The sequence below is a fragment of the Miniopterus schreibersii genome, assembly GCF_964146895.1.
Source record: "Miniopterus schreibersii genome assembly, chromosome: 2".
Classification (NCBI taxonomy): Eukaryota; Metazoa; Chordata; class Mammalia; order Chiroptera; family Miniopteridae; genus Miniopterus; species Miniopterus schreibersii.
In genome coordinates, this window is record NC_138102.1 from 130880143 (window position 1) to 130897852 (window position 17710).

Below are 17710 nucleotides of genomic sequence, written 5' to 3' on the forward strand. Positions count from 1 at the left end.
TTAAGCTTTGCTACCATTCTGAAACAGACCATTTTTTAAAGTACATTTTCACTAATGTCTAGAATGGGTGTCAGAAATACACTGGCCATATTTTAGGTAGATCTAAATGGAGTGGCAAAGAGGCCAAGTTACTGAACCATCTAAGTCTCATTTTCTTCATCTGTACTAGTCCCTATATTAAATAAGCTGTCGTGAAAATAAATATTATCTATTCATTATTCACAATATATTTAATTTTTAAAAATCACAAAACAGTATGCAGCTCTTAATCCCATTTGTGTAAAACTAAAATAAATAATGTATTTTTGTATTTGAATATAATGTTTAAAAGGATAAATACCAAGCCCTTACTACGTATGTGACCTTTATGGGGTTGTCTTCAGGGAAGAGACAAAAGGAAGATTACAGAAAAATATTAATTTTTACTTTAAACACTTCCGTATCATTTGACTTTTTTTAAGGAATAGAAATTAATTCTATAGTCAAACACACACACACACACACACACACACACACACAAAGGCATTTATAGAAGACCATGTATTAAAAAGAAAACAGAATGTTGTAACGTGTGAATGAGTATCTACCCACCCAAGGGAACTTAGATTGGTGACACACACAAAGGAATAAAGCCTTAAAGGTAAAGTTCTGTGTCACTTAATGTCACACACAGAATGAAAGCAGCTAAGCAGGAACGAAATATCTTTAAGAACTGTGGCAACTACAATAAATCCTCAATAATAATCATTTAAATCTTCACTAATTCAATTTTGAGTAAACCACTACACTATTAAAACAAGTTTTCTAAGTAAGTTTATAATAAAAATAAAGATCAAAATGGTTAATCTATTTAAATGGGTTCGTTTGCAATAGATAAATTAGTATCTATTATTCATAAAAAAAACAAAAATTTATGTAGCGCCTCCACAGGCACTGTCACTATGATTTGCATTTTACAAACAATTAAGTGATGTGCCATAGATCATACACATACGTAAGAGTGAAGATTTCCTATCCCATGCTTTCTCAACCCTGTCATAGTGTCATCCTAACACCCATGACTAGAAGTGATGCTTGTCCACTTAATAAGAAATAGAATAGAAATATTAGGACTCAACTTGACAACAACGGACAGCCATTACTTTCGTTTCAACAATATACTCAAACTAACAAATGTTTTATTTTTCCAACTGCTATGAAAGAAAACTTCATTAAGACATGCTTTCTCCTGAATAAATTTGGATTACTGGAGCTTTGCTTCATTTTAAACTAATCAGCTACATCCATTTATTCACTCAACAGATATTTACGGAGTATGTATATGACAAGAGCTTACTTCTTTACAAAATTTTAGGGTAATCTGCTTTTGATGATTAATAAACTAGTTTATTTTCAATGCCTAATTTTTTTTTTACCAGCAATACTTATCTTTATTGTCAAATAACATTATAACTAGTCATTCAATAGCTATTTTACAAAACTGAAATACCTAACCTTATATAACCCAGTTTATACTTACGAGAGTGATCGTTACTTTTCGTTAACTGAGAACTAGGATCCTCTTCTGGGAGTTTCACAAAAATAAACGTTTTATCTTGTATTGAGACAGGGAATGTTGGCTCATCTGAGATACTCAGCTCTGCATCAAATTTTGGAAATTGGCGTCTTGAGATTCTTAAAAAAGGTAAAATGATACACCAAGAATCTTAATATCCAAAAAGATATCTTTATATATGATCAGAGATAATGTCATTACAATAATTACTATCTGCTAATAGCTAAATAGGCAAACAGGCTTCTCATATACACATTATAAATAGTAAATGAGTTTTAAAATAGAATTAGCAAGGCCATAATGTTATATTTAGCAATCAGTCCCCCCAACCCTAGCAAATTAAATGCATTAGAAAAAAATTGTCAGGGAATTTACTAAGCACCACTCTGAGAACTTGACCTACTTTTCTCCAAATGGCAAAAGAACCATACGAGGTAGGTAGGTAATAGCCTCGTTTCCCAGATGAGGAACATGGGACGCAGTCAACTGCAGCGGGTGGCCCAAGGCCACAGAGGCAGGAAGCAGGGGGCAGGCAGCCTACGTGGGCCTAGTTGGCTCCACCTCCTTTTCTATTTAAATTAGCTGACTCTCCGGAGCCTTACCCTTGCCTCTTTCTTTCCCCCTTTTGTGCATATTACATATAGATGGCCTCATTACCCCAGGGGAACCAAGTATCCACGTCTTCTCTTTGCTTCTATTCCCTCCTTATCGCTCTCTAGTTCTTGTATTTCCTAAGACGAGCAAATTATATCAGAAAATGGGAAGGGGAAGATGCCTTGACATAAAGTCTCTCCTTGGTTCTTTGGAAGATGACCGACTCCCTGAAGACCTAGCACCAGCCTGGCTATCAAAGGCAGTGGTACCTACTGTGTCATCTTCAACCCTTCCCAACAGAGTTGAAAGGGAGGGAAGGAGAGGCAAGAAGGCTGTTCCTGCTGGAAATATCCCAGATTTAATTTCTGGGGGATTGAGAATCACCATGAATTTCCTATTTTGCTCCTGACCTAGGACATGTAACGTATTTCTACTTCAAGGAGATTTTCCCTGGTATCACTGGGATCTTTCTGTCATTAAATATTTGGTGGCGATGATTAAGAAGAAATGATGAAAGGAGCAGAGCTCAGCCCGAATGATATCAAAAGTTTGCCCTGGTCAGTTTGGCTCAGTGGTTAGAGTGTCAGCCCATGGACCGAAGGGTCTCGGGTTCGATTTCTGGTCGAGGGCAAGTACCTGGGTTGCAGGATCAATCCCCAGCCCCAGTCAGGGCATATACAGGGCTCAATCCCCAGTAGGGGGCATACAGGAGGCAGCCAATCAGTGACTCTCTCATCACCGATGTTTCTCTCTCTCTCTCTCTCCCTTCCTCTAAACAATAAAAAAATAAAAAATTGTTTAAAAAGGGTTATTAAAGGGCATTCCTAAATTTCAGATAAAACTGAGTTCTAAGAAATCTAATGTGCTTGAGATTCTCCTAAGGTTCTAAAATGACCAATCATCTACCAACATCCCCAAAATGACCAGAAGTATTCTAGGAAAAGAATATTACACATCCAACTGCATTATTTTTCTTAATGTTTTAATGCAAACTACATCATTTACTCTACTCCTATCAATTCTTCCTCTCTTCCCACTGTCCTATCAAAGGTAGACAGGGGCATGGAGAAAGTAGGTTTTAATGTTCTCATTTCTGCCAGTATGTAACCAAGGAAATGTACAAGCAACAAAAACAACACTCTGTAAAAGACGGTCAAAACAAAGATAAATTTTGTCCAATGAATAAAACAGTCTCTTAGCAAATCTACAGAAGATCATGCTAAAGACTTGTGCAAAGACTGAGGGAAAATATGGGTTACTTTCTACTTTAAGGACAGGAATATGCCACCAAAATTCATCTAGGAGTAACATGTCATATTCATTTATTTTGCTTTGGGCTCCTTACAAAAACTATGGGGAATCTTTCCCCCAATTCTCCCTTGAACTTTACTGAACTCGTTTTCAAGTCTCTGTTTCCCTTGGGCTTATTCTAGTTACTAAGCCTCATGTAACCTTAATTCATATATCCAGATTTTAAATCAGGAAAACACATTCATTCTTAAATTTCATTACTGGGCCAGATATATACATACACATATATAAATATATAATCTGAAGGATAGGTTTGCTAAAAGGACATAATAATTGTACTGCACTGAATCACCCTAATTAAAAAGCTAATATGTATTTATTAACCTTTTTTTATTCTTGTATTTATTTCTAATGCAACAGAGAGAAAACGCAAAATTTTAGTTTTATTATACCTTGTAGCATTGTCCACAATTAGCTGAGATTCTGCTCTGTGGTTTGTCTTTAGTTCAATAGCACAATTTCTTGACTTAAGAGTTTCAAAAAGATCTTGCAGCAAGTTACCAGGCTCAATGCTGGGTAACTGTCTAATATCACCTAAAAGGGGGAAAACAGATACAGTAGGTTTTAGGTAACTGGGGTCCTGAAATTTAGGAATTATTTTTATTTCTCCTATAATTATATGCTATAATTATAAAGACTTACTCTAACTGAGAAAAAAAAAGGCTCCCTCAAAAAATCTTTTTTTAAAATGACTTGAGAACATTAAATCTTTAAAAATATTTCACAAAAAATAGCATTCAGATTGAACAATATAAGGTATAAAAAATAGCAATAACACAATAAGGTAAAATTTGAGTCGAATTTATTTCATACCTATAACCACAGGCAAACTGTGTAAGCCATATACTTTGGCCAACAAAGAAAAAAACAGGCCTCACACAAGTAGTATTTATTCAATCTTGCTCAATGTCTTACTAAACACGGAACAATCTTTTGGGTGGCGGGCACACAGTGCAATATACAGACCTGGTAAAATAGAAACCCATACCTGAAACCTATCTGGATCATACTAACCAATGTCACCCCAATAAATTTTAAAAAATTTTAAAACCATAGAAGAATCTATGGCCTCAAATAAACAGATAAAACACAAAATAAACAAACCCAATGCATTTGATAACAGATTCTAGTAATGTAATGATAATGGTTTGCTCTATTAAAAATCCCTTTACTTTAAACAAACCAATCAACCAGAGATAAGAAACACTATTTTCTGGGTGAAAAACAGGAGAATCCATAAGCCTTTAATAGAATCAGCTATTTGTGAAATATCCTCAAATACCTAAAAAAATTACTTACATACAATTTGGTTCTCACACTGCAATTCTATTTTTTCCTCCATTAAATCACACAGTCTACAGAACAGTATACCCAACAGACTCTGACTCTCACCAGAATTGGAAGAGGCTGGTGAGGTCTAATCTGAGTTATTAGCTTAAAATCAAAAAATTACTTTTAAGAGATCAAGACATTTTATTATCTCCAAATAAATCTATATCCTGATTTACTGAGTCTGTGACGTTTTTACCATTTTAATAGTCACCACTGAGGTGAGCAGCAGTAACCTCTCACGAGTCTATTCCCCTCCCATTCTAGCCCTTAACATTCTGGCCAGAACAAAGACCCTCCCAAACTGCTCAAGACAGTGGTGAAACTGAACTCAGTGTGGCGTTAGGATGGGCTCCGACAAGGGCTTCCCACCTGTAGAATATGATGAGTGTTAAGTCAGTGAAGTTGTATATACAGCCACTTAACCACAATGCTTTCAACTAAACAATTAGGATTCCAACAGTATTTTAACTTACCAAGGATAATAAGCTTAGAAAGCTTGGAGTGCTCAAGCAATAAATTTAAAACGGATTTGAAGATCCCTACGGATACCAAACTCCCTTCGTCCACAACCAGAACTCTAACTGAAGAAAACTTCCATGGACTGTCCTCGTTCGCTGTTTTCTTCCATGAATAGAAGCTGTAATTGACCTACAAGTAAAGCATCGCATTTCTAAGTTCAGGTTATAAAACTTACCAAAAGAAAAAAAAATGTATTTTACAGCATGTTATTTTAAAGCAAAACTCTTAAATTGGGAGGAGGCGTGTAGGTAGAGTAGCATAGGGAAAAAAGCTAACGAAACAGAGAACACAAATGTTAGAGATGAATACACAGAAGAGACAGATCAAATAAATCTAAAAAAAAAAAAATCACATAATTTTTAAAAGTGCTTCCTAATGACTAGTGTGTTTAACAGGCTTTGCATACATCGCTATTCCACTGCAAACACTTGAACCCTTCCCTTATTACTTATTACTCTGCGCAGAGAAAGCACCCGTTCTTTTCCATTCCCACATACGCCTTCTCCTGGCCTCCTGGGCTAGCGCAGCCACTCCAGTACTCCTCTCCTCCCAGCTACAATACTCCATCCTGGAAATAAAGTGCTGCCTTCCCAGCCTAGTACTTTTTCTTCTAGTATTCTAAATTCCCTAACTTCCTCAATATTTAAGAAAACCACCACAGTCCAGCCAGGAGTGGCTGAGCAGTTGAGCATCGACCTAGGATCCAGGAGATCGTGGTTCGATTCCCCATCAGGGCACGTGCCCAGGTTTCAGGCTCGATCCCCAGTACAGGGCGTGCAGGAGGCGGGCAGTGACTCTCATCATTGATGTTTCTCTCTCTCTCCCTCTCCCTTCCTCTCTCTGGGATCAATGAGGATTTTTTTTTTTTTTTAATTGCAATTCACTTAAAAAAAAAACCAACAACAAAACAACTAAAAATTACTTATTACAGAGATAATAATATTTACTATTTAAAAAATATAGATGAGTAAAAATTTGTAAAACTGCAGCCAGATAATGTTAAATAGTCTGGTCTCTATCATTCTAGAAACGTTTCTATATTGTAAGTATGCATATATTGTATATACAGGGTATTTTTATATAACAGATAATTTTAAATTTTATTTTCAATTACAGTTTACATTCACTATTATTATGTATTAGTTTCAGGTGTACAGCATAGTGGTTAGACAATCATGTACTTTACAAAGTGTTCCCCCAATATTTCAAGTACCCACCTGGCACCTATACACAGTTACTACAATATTATTGACTATGTTCCCTATGCTGTACTTTACATCCTTGTGACTATTTTGTAACTTCCTATTTATTTAATTTTTCTACTGCAACTAGCTTCAACATATCTGTTAAGTTAAAGCATTCATATTTCCCACCCAAATGCATTAATTTTCTTAAAAAACAACAACGAAAAAACCACACATCCTCTCAGTGGCCTTGACTCCCAATAGAACATTTGAATCACTGCTAATTGTTTCCTTTCTTTTATTTTATGTGTTCTAACAGTTAGAAATGCCTGACTGACACTTCCCACTATATTTCTAGTGCCAGCAACTCAATACAGGCTGCATCTATGAGCAACTAGGTTACTCCAATAACCTTAAAGCGAGGTTCCCCTACACCATAACACAAGATGGGATTGCCAGATAAAACACAGGACACCCATTCAAATTCTAAAATTTGAATTTTAGATAAAAAACAAGTGACTTTTAGTATAAGTATGTTCAGTGTAATATTTGGTACATATTTACACTTAAAAATTACCTGTACTTTTATGTGCTAAGTCTGGTAACCCTAGCCCAAGGATAAATAAGTGCCACCTCAGTGCTCTTCCTGTGCCCTTACACTCTCTCCCGATCCTAAAAGTGACTTCAGAAATATTCTCCCAGTATCCCAAGCACATATTAATATGCTACTAGCTAATCAGAGCTGGAACATAAGATGAAATTTAGTAATGATCCCTCTCTGGTATCTCCTGTCCTAATTCAATCCTTCAGACTAGTCAAACATGAAGGTGTAATGGAAAAAAATCATAAACTGATCAGGAGACCCTTCCACCAATGGTCTATACTGAATCTCCATAGGTCTATGTTCACTCATGTGACAAATAAAGGTCATGGGCAAAGTAATTTCTGAGATGGCTTGTGGCTCTATAATTCTATGTAAGCTTCCTTAAAACTGCTTTCTTCATTACCTTGCTTACAAGCCTGAATGGCTCCCCAGTAAATCCAGACAAGCTTCTGTTGGGTTTTAAGGTCTATAATAAATGAGGAAACCATGGCCCCGTGGAAAGAGCAACAAGCTGGGAGGTCAGAAATCTGAATTCAAGTGCTAGTTCTACACCTGGTTAAGATCTTGGGTAAATCGGGTAACACCCCCAAATTTCAACTGGCACTTTCATTAAACGGAGTTAGCATTTACCCACCTCACTGGTTTATCAAGGATTCAGTGAGATGTCAAGATACTCTACAAACATTTAAAGTTCAAATTCCCTGTCTAAACCAAGTTTACTGTCCATTATTTTCCAATTCACAGACTTCATTCCAACCAATGCAGTCACTTCGAAACCTTCTATACACACTATGATCATTTTCAATGCCTTTGGAAAGGCCTATCTTCCAAATAATATTTCCTTCAGAGATCGTCCAATGATTAAGCTCCTTGGTCTACAGAACGGAGGTTAAGGCTAGAGGAACCTCTACTACTCTTTATAAGTTTAAAATTTCACGACTCTTACCTACAGCCAAAACTATTTTTTCAAGTGTATTAATTCATTTGAAATGATTATTATGTGACTACTGTTCACCAGGCTCCGTTGTAGGTGAAGGAGATAAAGAACTAAATCAGAGGGTTGAAGTCTTCACCTTCACGGAGCTTTAACTCTACAAAATATACACCTTTTCCTTCCAACTTCACTACTTTTCAAAATCCGGTCTAGGAACATGCATGTAACCAGTCCCGATGAGAAAAGGAGCTTGTGCCAGCATCTAAACTAACGACATCACTGAGCATGCACTTTAGCTGACTTTTCATTCACAAGACTTTCTCAAGGAAAGAAGCAGTGCCCTCCTTTACTTTCTGGCACCAGCTACTATCTCACTGCCAACCAGTAACAGTTTACAGACTGGTTGTTTTGAGTGACACTGATCAATAAGGATTAGCTACTACGAGGCAGGAACCGGGAGGACATTCAGTAATTACCTACTGAGTGTCATCAGGAAGAAACGAGAAATAAAGTTTGCCTTTAAGGCGAATGTTTTCTCTTGAGGAAAAATGTAAAAGGTTTTACCTGATACAGTGTATAAGCGTGAAAACCAGTCTTGTGTCTCAGTAAACCAGCTGCTTTCCCTGTAGGTGCCGTAAGTAAAACTTCCACAGCCTTGTCTGCCTTCAGCCGACTTGTTTGCTCGGTAAAGGTAGTCCACTCTTCCGGTACACTCTGGTCTTGTTCGAAGTCTTCACAAGCTTTTTTTACTTCACTTTCTTCCAACAGCTCTATATGCTTAAAGAGATGGCTAACAATTGTGGTCTTCCCACAACCACCTTTCCCACTTATGACTGTCACAGCATTGGAGCAGACCATCTCCAAGGCGGCCACTTGATCCTGGTCTAGTTGATCGTCACTTATTTCTGCATTATCTTCACCATCATCCCAAAGATGGTCCCCACTGTCCTGTGTGTTTGGGATGGCCTCAGAAGCTTCTAACATTTCACCGGTTCTACTTTCGTTCAGTACATCACCACTTCCTGAATTCTCAGGTTTTCTGGTATGAACAGATGCAAGCACCTTTTTGACATCAACATGTAAACGCCAGGGAGGCCTTGTCATCAGGGCACCTATTAAAGAGGCGATGTCTCTCTCAGCCTGGTAAAGGTCGTAAAGAAAGACACACTTCTTCTTATATGTCACTACACCGATGTCCTTCAAAAACTTCAGAGACTGCCAAACATCATGACAAAATATCTGACCTGACAACTGAGAAGTTAACTCAGTTTCTTCCACATAAGTGTGTCCATACTCTCTACACAGCTGCTTCAGCTTAGAATATAGTATTAATCCATTCTTCTCTAGGTCAGTCATCAAGGACAGGAGAGACGAGCACTGACAAAATGCTGCCCAACTTGCCTCACATCCCAAAAGCTTCAGTTCTCTATAGGTGACCTTAAGAAAATAAAGTTCAAGATGCTTCATAAAAATTGAAAACGTTGATGTGTATTACTAAAAGTACAGTAAAAATGTTATTTGTTAATAATTTTTAAGTCCCAGAAGACATGTATTTCAACTAAATTTGGAAGAAAAAATTATGTACCTAATATATCACTAATTTTTTAACTGATTGTCCTGTGATTAGAGTTTTATATAATTTTTAAGTTAAAATTATATTTTCTCATAGCAATACACCTAATTTTAAAAGTCACATAACACTGTGAATAGATTTGTCAAACTCATAAGAACTCGTGTCTTCAATGAGATCCATATTCCAGTAGCAAATAGCAATTAGCAATTAGGTTACCAAAAAAAAGTTGCCATACTAAATTGCATAACTAAATTATTAATAATATAACTGGCATTTATTTTGTTATTGTTTTCCTTTATTGCATAAGAACTAGAGGCCTAAGAAGTTTATATTTAGACCCTAGCTAGCTGGAGGGCTCAGTTGGTTCAAGCGGCATTCCATACACCAAAAGGTTGCGGGTTCGATTCCTGATCAGGGCACATTCCCAGGTTGCAGCTTCCATCCCAGGTCCAGGAGTGTATGGGAAGCAACCAATCAAAGTTTCTCTCTCACATCAATGTTTCTCTCCTCTCTCTCTCTCTTTCCCCCCTTTCCTCTCTCTCTAAAATCAATAAAAATTAAAATAAAAACATATCCTTGGGTGAGAATTAAAATAGTTTAGTTTGTAACACTCAAAAATACATCAACATTGAGATCGATACAAATTTTTCCCCTTTGAAAGAGATACAGAAATTGTCAAGTTTAAGAAATCTTGCTTTATATAAGATTATTAAATGCTAAGCAAATGTTTTAACTTACTTTTCTAAATCCAAGTTTCCATGGATGTGTACCTAAAATCTCTTCGATCTTTTCCAACACCTGTTTAGAACCTGAGCTTATGAGCTGTTTAAAGTGTCGAGGCAGAAGAACTGGAAGGAATTCCATAATTTTTGGAAACTTCAACGCTGCCATTACACTGATAAATGGAACTACAGGGTATCAAAAAACAACAAATCAAAACATACAATGAGTTCATAAAACAACTGGCATGATGGGTTTTCTCATTTAGTACAACCAGCTCAAGAAATCCAGAGCTTTATAAATTTACTTTACCCAGCAAGAAAATTTATATTATAACCATTTCTTTTGTACTGAGATGGTTTTCACTGTATTTAACACCAGAATTTATGTTCTTTAAATGCTTAGGTAACTACTACTTAGCCTTTTGTTTCATTTTGCTTGCAAATAATCAGAATAAAATTCTTGACTCAATGATATGAAGATAAATTCAGAGCTAACCATAAAAAATAATATACATATTAATCTTTATAATCATTTTGACTGTAATCATGATCCTTTTGTCACTGAAGTCATTTAATGACATTCTGTCAAATTTATTTAAAATAACTAATAATTGAAATAGTCCATATATGTGAATGTCCAAATAACAAACCATCTTTTAAAACTACTTTAAATCATTTTGGACTGAAATTTTTGCAAAATGGACTACTCATATTCTTTGCTTTCTCTTCTGCCTTCTTAAATAGAACTGACAACTGAACTTTTTCTTAATGACTCAAGGTAATCCTATGGACACAAAAATTAGAGAGAGTGCCCTAGACAGTACTGCTTAGTGGTTAGAGCGTCAGCCTGTGGACTGAAGGGTCCCAGGTTCGATTTCAGCCAAGGGAATGTACCTCAGTTGCCGGCTTGATTCCCCAGCCCTGGTCGGGGCACGTTTGGGAGGCAACCAATCAATGTCTCTCTCTCACATTGATGTTCCTCTCCCTCTCCCTCTCTCCACCTTCCACTCTCTCTGCAAAGCAATGGGAAAAATATCCTCAGGTGAGGATTAAAAAAAAAAGTTAGAGAGAAAGAATGACAGGTTTGGAGCTGTAAAGGAACCAAAAGGAACTTAAAGATCATCTCACCCGATCTCTTCACATTAAAGATGAGGAACCTGGAGTCAATGACGTATTCCAAAAGGAATATAAACACATTTTCATCAAACCAATTTAAAAAAAGAATACTATGGCCCTCGCCCAGTGGCTCAGTTGGCTGAAGCATCGTCCCAAACACCAAAAGGTTGAGGATTTGATTCCAGGGCAGGGCACATATCTAAGTTGCGTGTTTGATTCCCCTGGGAGGCAACTCATCGATCTCTCTCTCTCTCTCTCTCTCCCCCTTCCTCTCTAAACATATCCTCAGGTGAGAATTAATTTTTAAAAAATACTATGCCACAATACCAGAGTGACAATATTTTAAAACACATAAGTCAGAATCACAATTACAGTAAAACTCGACGATAAAAAAATCACACCTACTTGTGTTTTCCAGAGGAAGGCACATCTTGTAATCTGGTTGAGACTTTTCCTGTTCATTCTGTGTAGATTGTTTTTGACCATTTCTATCTTCCTTGTAGAAAGTTCTCAATGTTTCCCTAAGATTTTCAAAGTTGAGGTCTTTAATGCTTGATGTTCTCTTTACCCATGCTAAAAATTCAATTATCTCATCACTGGGGACATTACAGTCTTTAAGAAAAAGGGAACAGATATTTTCTTGATCTGGTGATGACATATCAGACTGTAAAAAGTACGATGGAAATCCTTGAACTTGATAGTTCCTTGATCCCGTAGGCTTTACTTGTACCCTCACTCGCCACCAAGGACCGGTTAATGGGAAACGCCCAGACACTTCACACTTCTCTCCAGTGTCTTCATCAGGAATTACAACTTAAAAAAAAAAGTTAATTTATTATATTTAAAAATGTATAAATCTCTTCCAATGGTTTTTTGTTTTTATCAAATCCACCATTCTCTTTAACTTTCCCCCACCCATACACACACACAGCACACTGTACAGACATCTACTAGAGTGTCTATATCCCACTTACCTGTTTATCAGTCTTCCTCTCCTACACTGTAAGCCCTCTAGCCTAGGACAATGTTTCATCAGTCTTTGTACTCCAAGAGTTAAGCATAGTGTATGGCAAAAGTCTGCTGTTCTTCTAAAACAGGAGTGGGGAACCTTTTTTCTGCCAAGGGCCGTTTGGATATTTATACCATCATTCATGGGCCATACAAAATTATCAGCTTAAAAATTAGCTATGAAAAAAGTTCCTGGACTTACTAAATTTTGAGTCCTGCCTGCAGTTACCTTGGCAGGGCCAGACCAAACGATTTCGAGGGCGGAGGGGCAGGATGGTCCCCACCCCTGTCCTAAAAACAGTCCTCTCTCTGCTACTCTGATTTCAGCCAATACTGACCTTCACGCAGTTTCTAAAAAAATGTCATGGTCCCTCCCACTACCGAACCTTTGCAATAAGCTGTCCCCTCTGTCTTAAATGTTTTCTTTCTTACTGTTTATCCCATTTACTACAGACCTCAGCTTAACTACCTTCCTCAGGAAAACTTTCCCTGAATCTCATGAATATAATCTCTCTAGCACTACTATTTCTTCTAAGCACTGAGTAATATTATAGTTACTCCTGTGATCATTTAAAGAATGTCTGTTTAGTTCACTAACAGGTAAGCTCCATTAGGAGAGCGACCTCATCATCATCTCTCTTTAGGGTACCTATCCCAGCAACAAACACCTAACTTGGAACAGGGTAGCCAGTCACTAACACTTTTAGGATAAATGACTACACCCTCCACAAATACTTGAAAATTGTCCATCTAAACCTGTGCTGTCCACTCACATGTGGCTATTTAAATTTAAATCAACTTAAACAAAATTTAAAATTTAGGTCCTCAGCTATACCAGCTGCATTTCAAGTTCTCAGTAGCCACATGTGGCTAGTGGCTACCGTGCTGGGCAGTGCAAGTATAAAAAATGCCATCATCACAGAAAATTCCACAGGCAGCACTGGTCTGAACGCCACAATATTCCGTCAATAGCAGTCACGAGTGTAATTTATAGCTCAGAAAAACTACCCAAGGTAAACACGGATATCAATATTATTAACACAAAGTTAATGAACCAATGCTGCCTTGAAGGTGTTTCCTGGGGGTGGGGGGTGTTGTTTTCTAAGCAGCTGAAAAATAACCACATGTTCGACTCCAGGCTGGATACGGAAATAGTTTAAAGCCCCGATTCTGGGTGTGAATGCAGGCTCGACATCCACTGGCATAAACATCCTCCACTACAAACCACTTGAAAGAGTCGCGGGCGGGCAGGCCGGCCGGTGTGGCTCAGTGGTTGCGCGCCAACCCCAGGACCCAGGAGATGGCGGGTGATTCCCGGTCGGGCCACGCCCGGGTTGCAGGCTCATCCCCAGCAGCGGGCGTGCAGGAGGCAGCTGATCAATGACTCATCACTGATGTTTCCATCTCTCTCTCTCTCCCTGAAATCAATAAAACCATATTTTTAAAAATCAAAAACATGAGATAATGCATGTAGATCACAAGCTTCACACACAATAGTTGCCCGAGTCCCTGCAGCTAGACCGTCCCAAAAAAGTCAGGTAACAGCGACGGGGCGCCCTACCCACGACCGGGCCACCCTAGAAAGCAGCACCTGCACCGTCTGCCCCGCCCCCAAGGGTGGGGGCGCCCTCACCGCGGAGGCACCCGGGGAGGCCGCCGGCCTTGAGGCCCCCGCTGCAGAGCTCCTCCGCGTCCACGAACGCCGGCTCGTCGTCGTCCTCGCAGTCCTCCAGCAGGCAGTCATCGCCCTCCTCCACCAGGGCCTTGGATGGGAGCAGAGGCCCCCGTAGTTCGCGCAACTGCTGACGCCGCCCGGCCATAACTCAGCGCCCCGCAGCTCAGCCCAACTCTGGAAAACGCGGGCTGCGTGCGCGACCCCCGCCAGCCAATCGGGTCCGCGGCTGCTACCCCGTCAACTTCCGGGACCGTGGGCGCGCGGAGGGGCGGGCTTTCGGGGAAGCTCCGCCCCCCGAGCCGCGGAGCCGGGGGCCCCGGTGGGCGGGGTTTGGAGGCCCCGGTGGGCGGGGCTGGGAGGGGTGGCGCTCTCCGGCTGCGCAGGGTCCCCAAACTTGAGGATCCACCGGGTTCATGCACCAAATCAGCCCGCTGGGCAGCGGCACGTGGGCACCTGCTGAACCGCTAGCCCACGTCTCCTGCGGAGAGAGACTCACGAGGGAAGTCCACGTGTGGAGAGAGCGCCCAGAAAAGCAAGCCCTTCCCAGTACCCCCAAAACGAAAATCCAGATGCCCTGCGGTGCGGCCAAAGCACCGAACAGAGAATCCCCAACCCTTGAGACCCTTCTGGCTAGTCGTTTCCTCAAGGAGTTGACTTTCTATCATCAAAGGCACTTCTTCAAGGTACAGGTATCTAGTCCTTCTACCACCCCCTGTATCTGGATCCAGCGCAGGGACCCAGGGTTCTTTGAAGGCAAGTCCCAGATTGTTTATTTTTATGCTCAACCAGGTTTAGAAACCACTGGACTAGGTGACATACAGAGTCCTTTCGCCTTTTTCTTGGTGAGTACCCCCTGGTCTCCCAAATTTCTTTAAGCTGCTACCTATTCACAGTAGGGCCAAAAAGGCATCTGCTCTTAGCCCAGGGTACAGCCGCGGGTGGGGGACGTGAAGTAGAAGAGAATGGACAGTGGCTTAAAAAGTTCTGGTGCCGCCGTGACTCTCATACTTGATGGGGATACTATTTGAAAATCATGGTGCTCCTTGAGGAGCACCATCAAATACAGTACTGCATTACTATTTTGATACTTTATTAAAAAATTACTTTATTAATAATACACCTAAAATAACTAAGCATACACTGCCTGCTAAATCCAAAAGCATCTTATGCTAGCACCAAAGGTTTAAGAAAACTTTATAAGAGAAAATACTAAAATTGATTCCCCTAACCCCTTTGGGTACAAATCGCCACTCTTGTTGCTCTAAGAAGAAAAATTCTCTGCTGCAGCTGACCAAACGCCAGTGTATCCGAGAATCATCTATATGAGATGACTTCTTTCCTTAACACTCTCAGTGGCTACTGTTTCCATTACAACATTGAATCTGCTCTGTCAAAAGTCACACTGCTGATCTCTTTGTTGCTAAATCCAATGGATTTTTTTGTCTTACCTCACCTCTCAACAGTATTTGACACAGTAGCTGTTTTCTTCGTGTAGCACTCAGCTCCCTGAACTTTTTCGATTTGTCTTCTCAGGCCTTCCTCCTGCCTCTCTGGCCATGTGTCCTTTCCTTGGGGCTCCTCTGCTGGCCTCTTAAGTACCGGTACCTCCCAGGGTTCCAGCCTAAGCACCTTCTCACTCTAATCCTTCCTTCGGTCATCTTCCACCTAGTGCGTCATCTACATGCTAATGACTCCTGTAAAAATTTATGAGAGGCCTTCACCTAGACAGAAGTCGGGGGAGGGCCTGCGGTAGGAGCCCTCACACATATGTCAGTCACTAAAGCCCTACGGTAAGATCTCGACGTTTACAACCAGAGCTCTATGGCTGTAACTGCCCCTCCCCTTGACTTGCTCTTCCCCTCTGTAAAAGGGGGCTTCCTGCTGCTGCTTGATCTTGTCCATGCTTTTGGCTCACCGTGTCTGCACAAACTGGATGTAATCCTTGCTTTCTCCCGAATGAACCCTTTTTGGTCACAGAATACCTATTTTTGTTTACAACTAACACTCCTAATCTGATCTCCAAACCTGTGCGAACAATTGCATATTAGATGCCACTACTGGATGCCCCCTGGCTACTTGAGACTCAACACATCCAAACTGAAAGTTGTTCACTGCCCGAATCTGGTCACTTCTGGGTATATACACAGGATATCCTTATTGTCCTGTGGTTTGGGAACAGGACTCCAGAAGCTAATCTTCTGTTCATATAACTCAGTTGCATTCTACTAAACAGTGTAGGTGTGGATTCAGGATGGTGAGAACCTTGCTTCTTTACCTGTTGTTTCCTCATTTTCCCCCATCCCTCATTTTTTAAAAAATGTTAACAATTCTAGGTTTTTCGATACCATTTTCACTATGCACAGTAAGCAACAGTACTCAAACCTGGCTGTGCATCAGAATCACTTTGGATGTTTCTAAAAATGAAATTCCCGGATCTACCCTGAAGCTACATTTCCACAAACTCAAAACAACATAGACATAAGGTTATTCACTGTGTAATTTTTGTAGTAGCAAATGATTGGGAACAGTAGAAATGTGCATCAGTAAGAGGCTTATTGATAAACTAGAACACATCCACACTAGATTTTTTTAATTCTTCAGCAATTAAAAAAAAAAAAAAAGAATGGGGGAGTGCAGGTGCAGGGTGAAGGGGATCAATGGAGGGAAAAGGGAGGCATCTGTAACATACTTTCAACCATAAAAATAAATTTTAAACAATGCATATAGTTTTATTTATATGTGTGTTAGTCTTATTTCTGGGTGTGGGGGGAAATACTGGAAAGACAAACCAGAAATTAATAAAAATAGTTACCTACAGATAGGGTGGAAATGTTACAAGATAGTAAGAAGCTAGGAAAATTCCAAGACAAGTGGAATAGGGAACCTGAGACAGATAAACTGCAGTTTGCAACCACTTAGTAAATCCTGTTTTCCCTAAACCCAGGACGCTGAGGCGTAAATGGTTTGCACTTCTCCTCCCCAACCAGAGGGGAAATAGCTTAAATCACCCTACTCAGGGAGACAGATAACAGAAATCCAATTAGTGCCGTTTGCCAACCACACCCAAGGAAAGGCAAATTAACAGAATAAATCTCATTTTGGTTCATCAGCATCAAGTTGAGGAAAATTCTATTGATCATCCCCTAAGACCTCCCCTAAAAGCCCATCCTTTAAAACCCCTGAAAATGAAGGTCCCGGCAAGATCTCCCTCCAGGGAGCACGCCCATGCCCTTCCCTTCCTCTCTCCTTCCCCCACAGGCTGTATCTCCTAAACTCCAAGGGTCTCCAGGAGACCTGAACCCAGGGGAGCCGTGGGCAGCGGCAGCTCGTCCCAGGCTGACACCCGGAACCCGGCTTCCCAGAGCCAAGCAGCGTAGTCTAGGTTCTGCTGTTGCTTCCGTTTCACTGTCCTAAGTGTGTTTGTGCTGCATTCAACAAATTCCTGCTTGCTCTTCTACACTTTGTCTCTTGATTGAAATCTTTCCTTTAGGAAGACAAGGTCCGAGGCTCTCGTCATCTCACCAGTAACAGAAACAGGATAAAAAGAGACAGGGATTGGACAAGATCTCTGAGTTTAACTTTG

The 17710-nt window shown here is 39.9% G+C and overlaps 1 protein-coding gene across 1 annotated transcript in view; it reads right to left on the reverse strand.

Moving 5' to 3' along the window:
- HELB (DNA helicase B) overlaps positions 1–14331 on the reverse strand; it is a 32403-nt gene extending 18072 nt beyond the window's left edge. The window contains exons 1-7 of the mRNA XM_081128670.1: positions 14086–14331; positions 11850–12257; positions 10345–10514; positions 8598–9470; positions 5266–5440; positions 3853–3994; positions 1520–1674 (exon numbers count right to left, since the gene is read on the reverse strand). Coding sequence (XP_080984796.1) covers positions 1520–1674; positions 3853–3994; positions 5266–5440; positions 8598–9470; positions 10345–10514; positions 11850–12257; positions 14086–14272 — 2110 coding nt within the window. The 5' untranslated portion in view covers positions 14273–14331. The remainder of the gene's footprint in view (positions 1–1519; positions 1675–3852; positions 3995–5265; positions 5441–8597; positions 9471–10344; positions 10515–11849; positions 12258–14085) is intronic.
- Positions 14332–17710: the final 3379 nt, after the last annotated feature.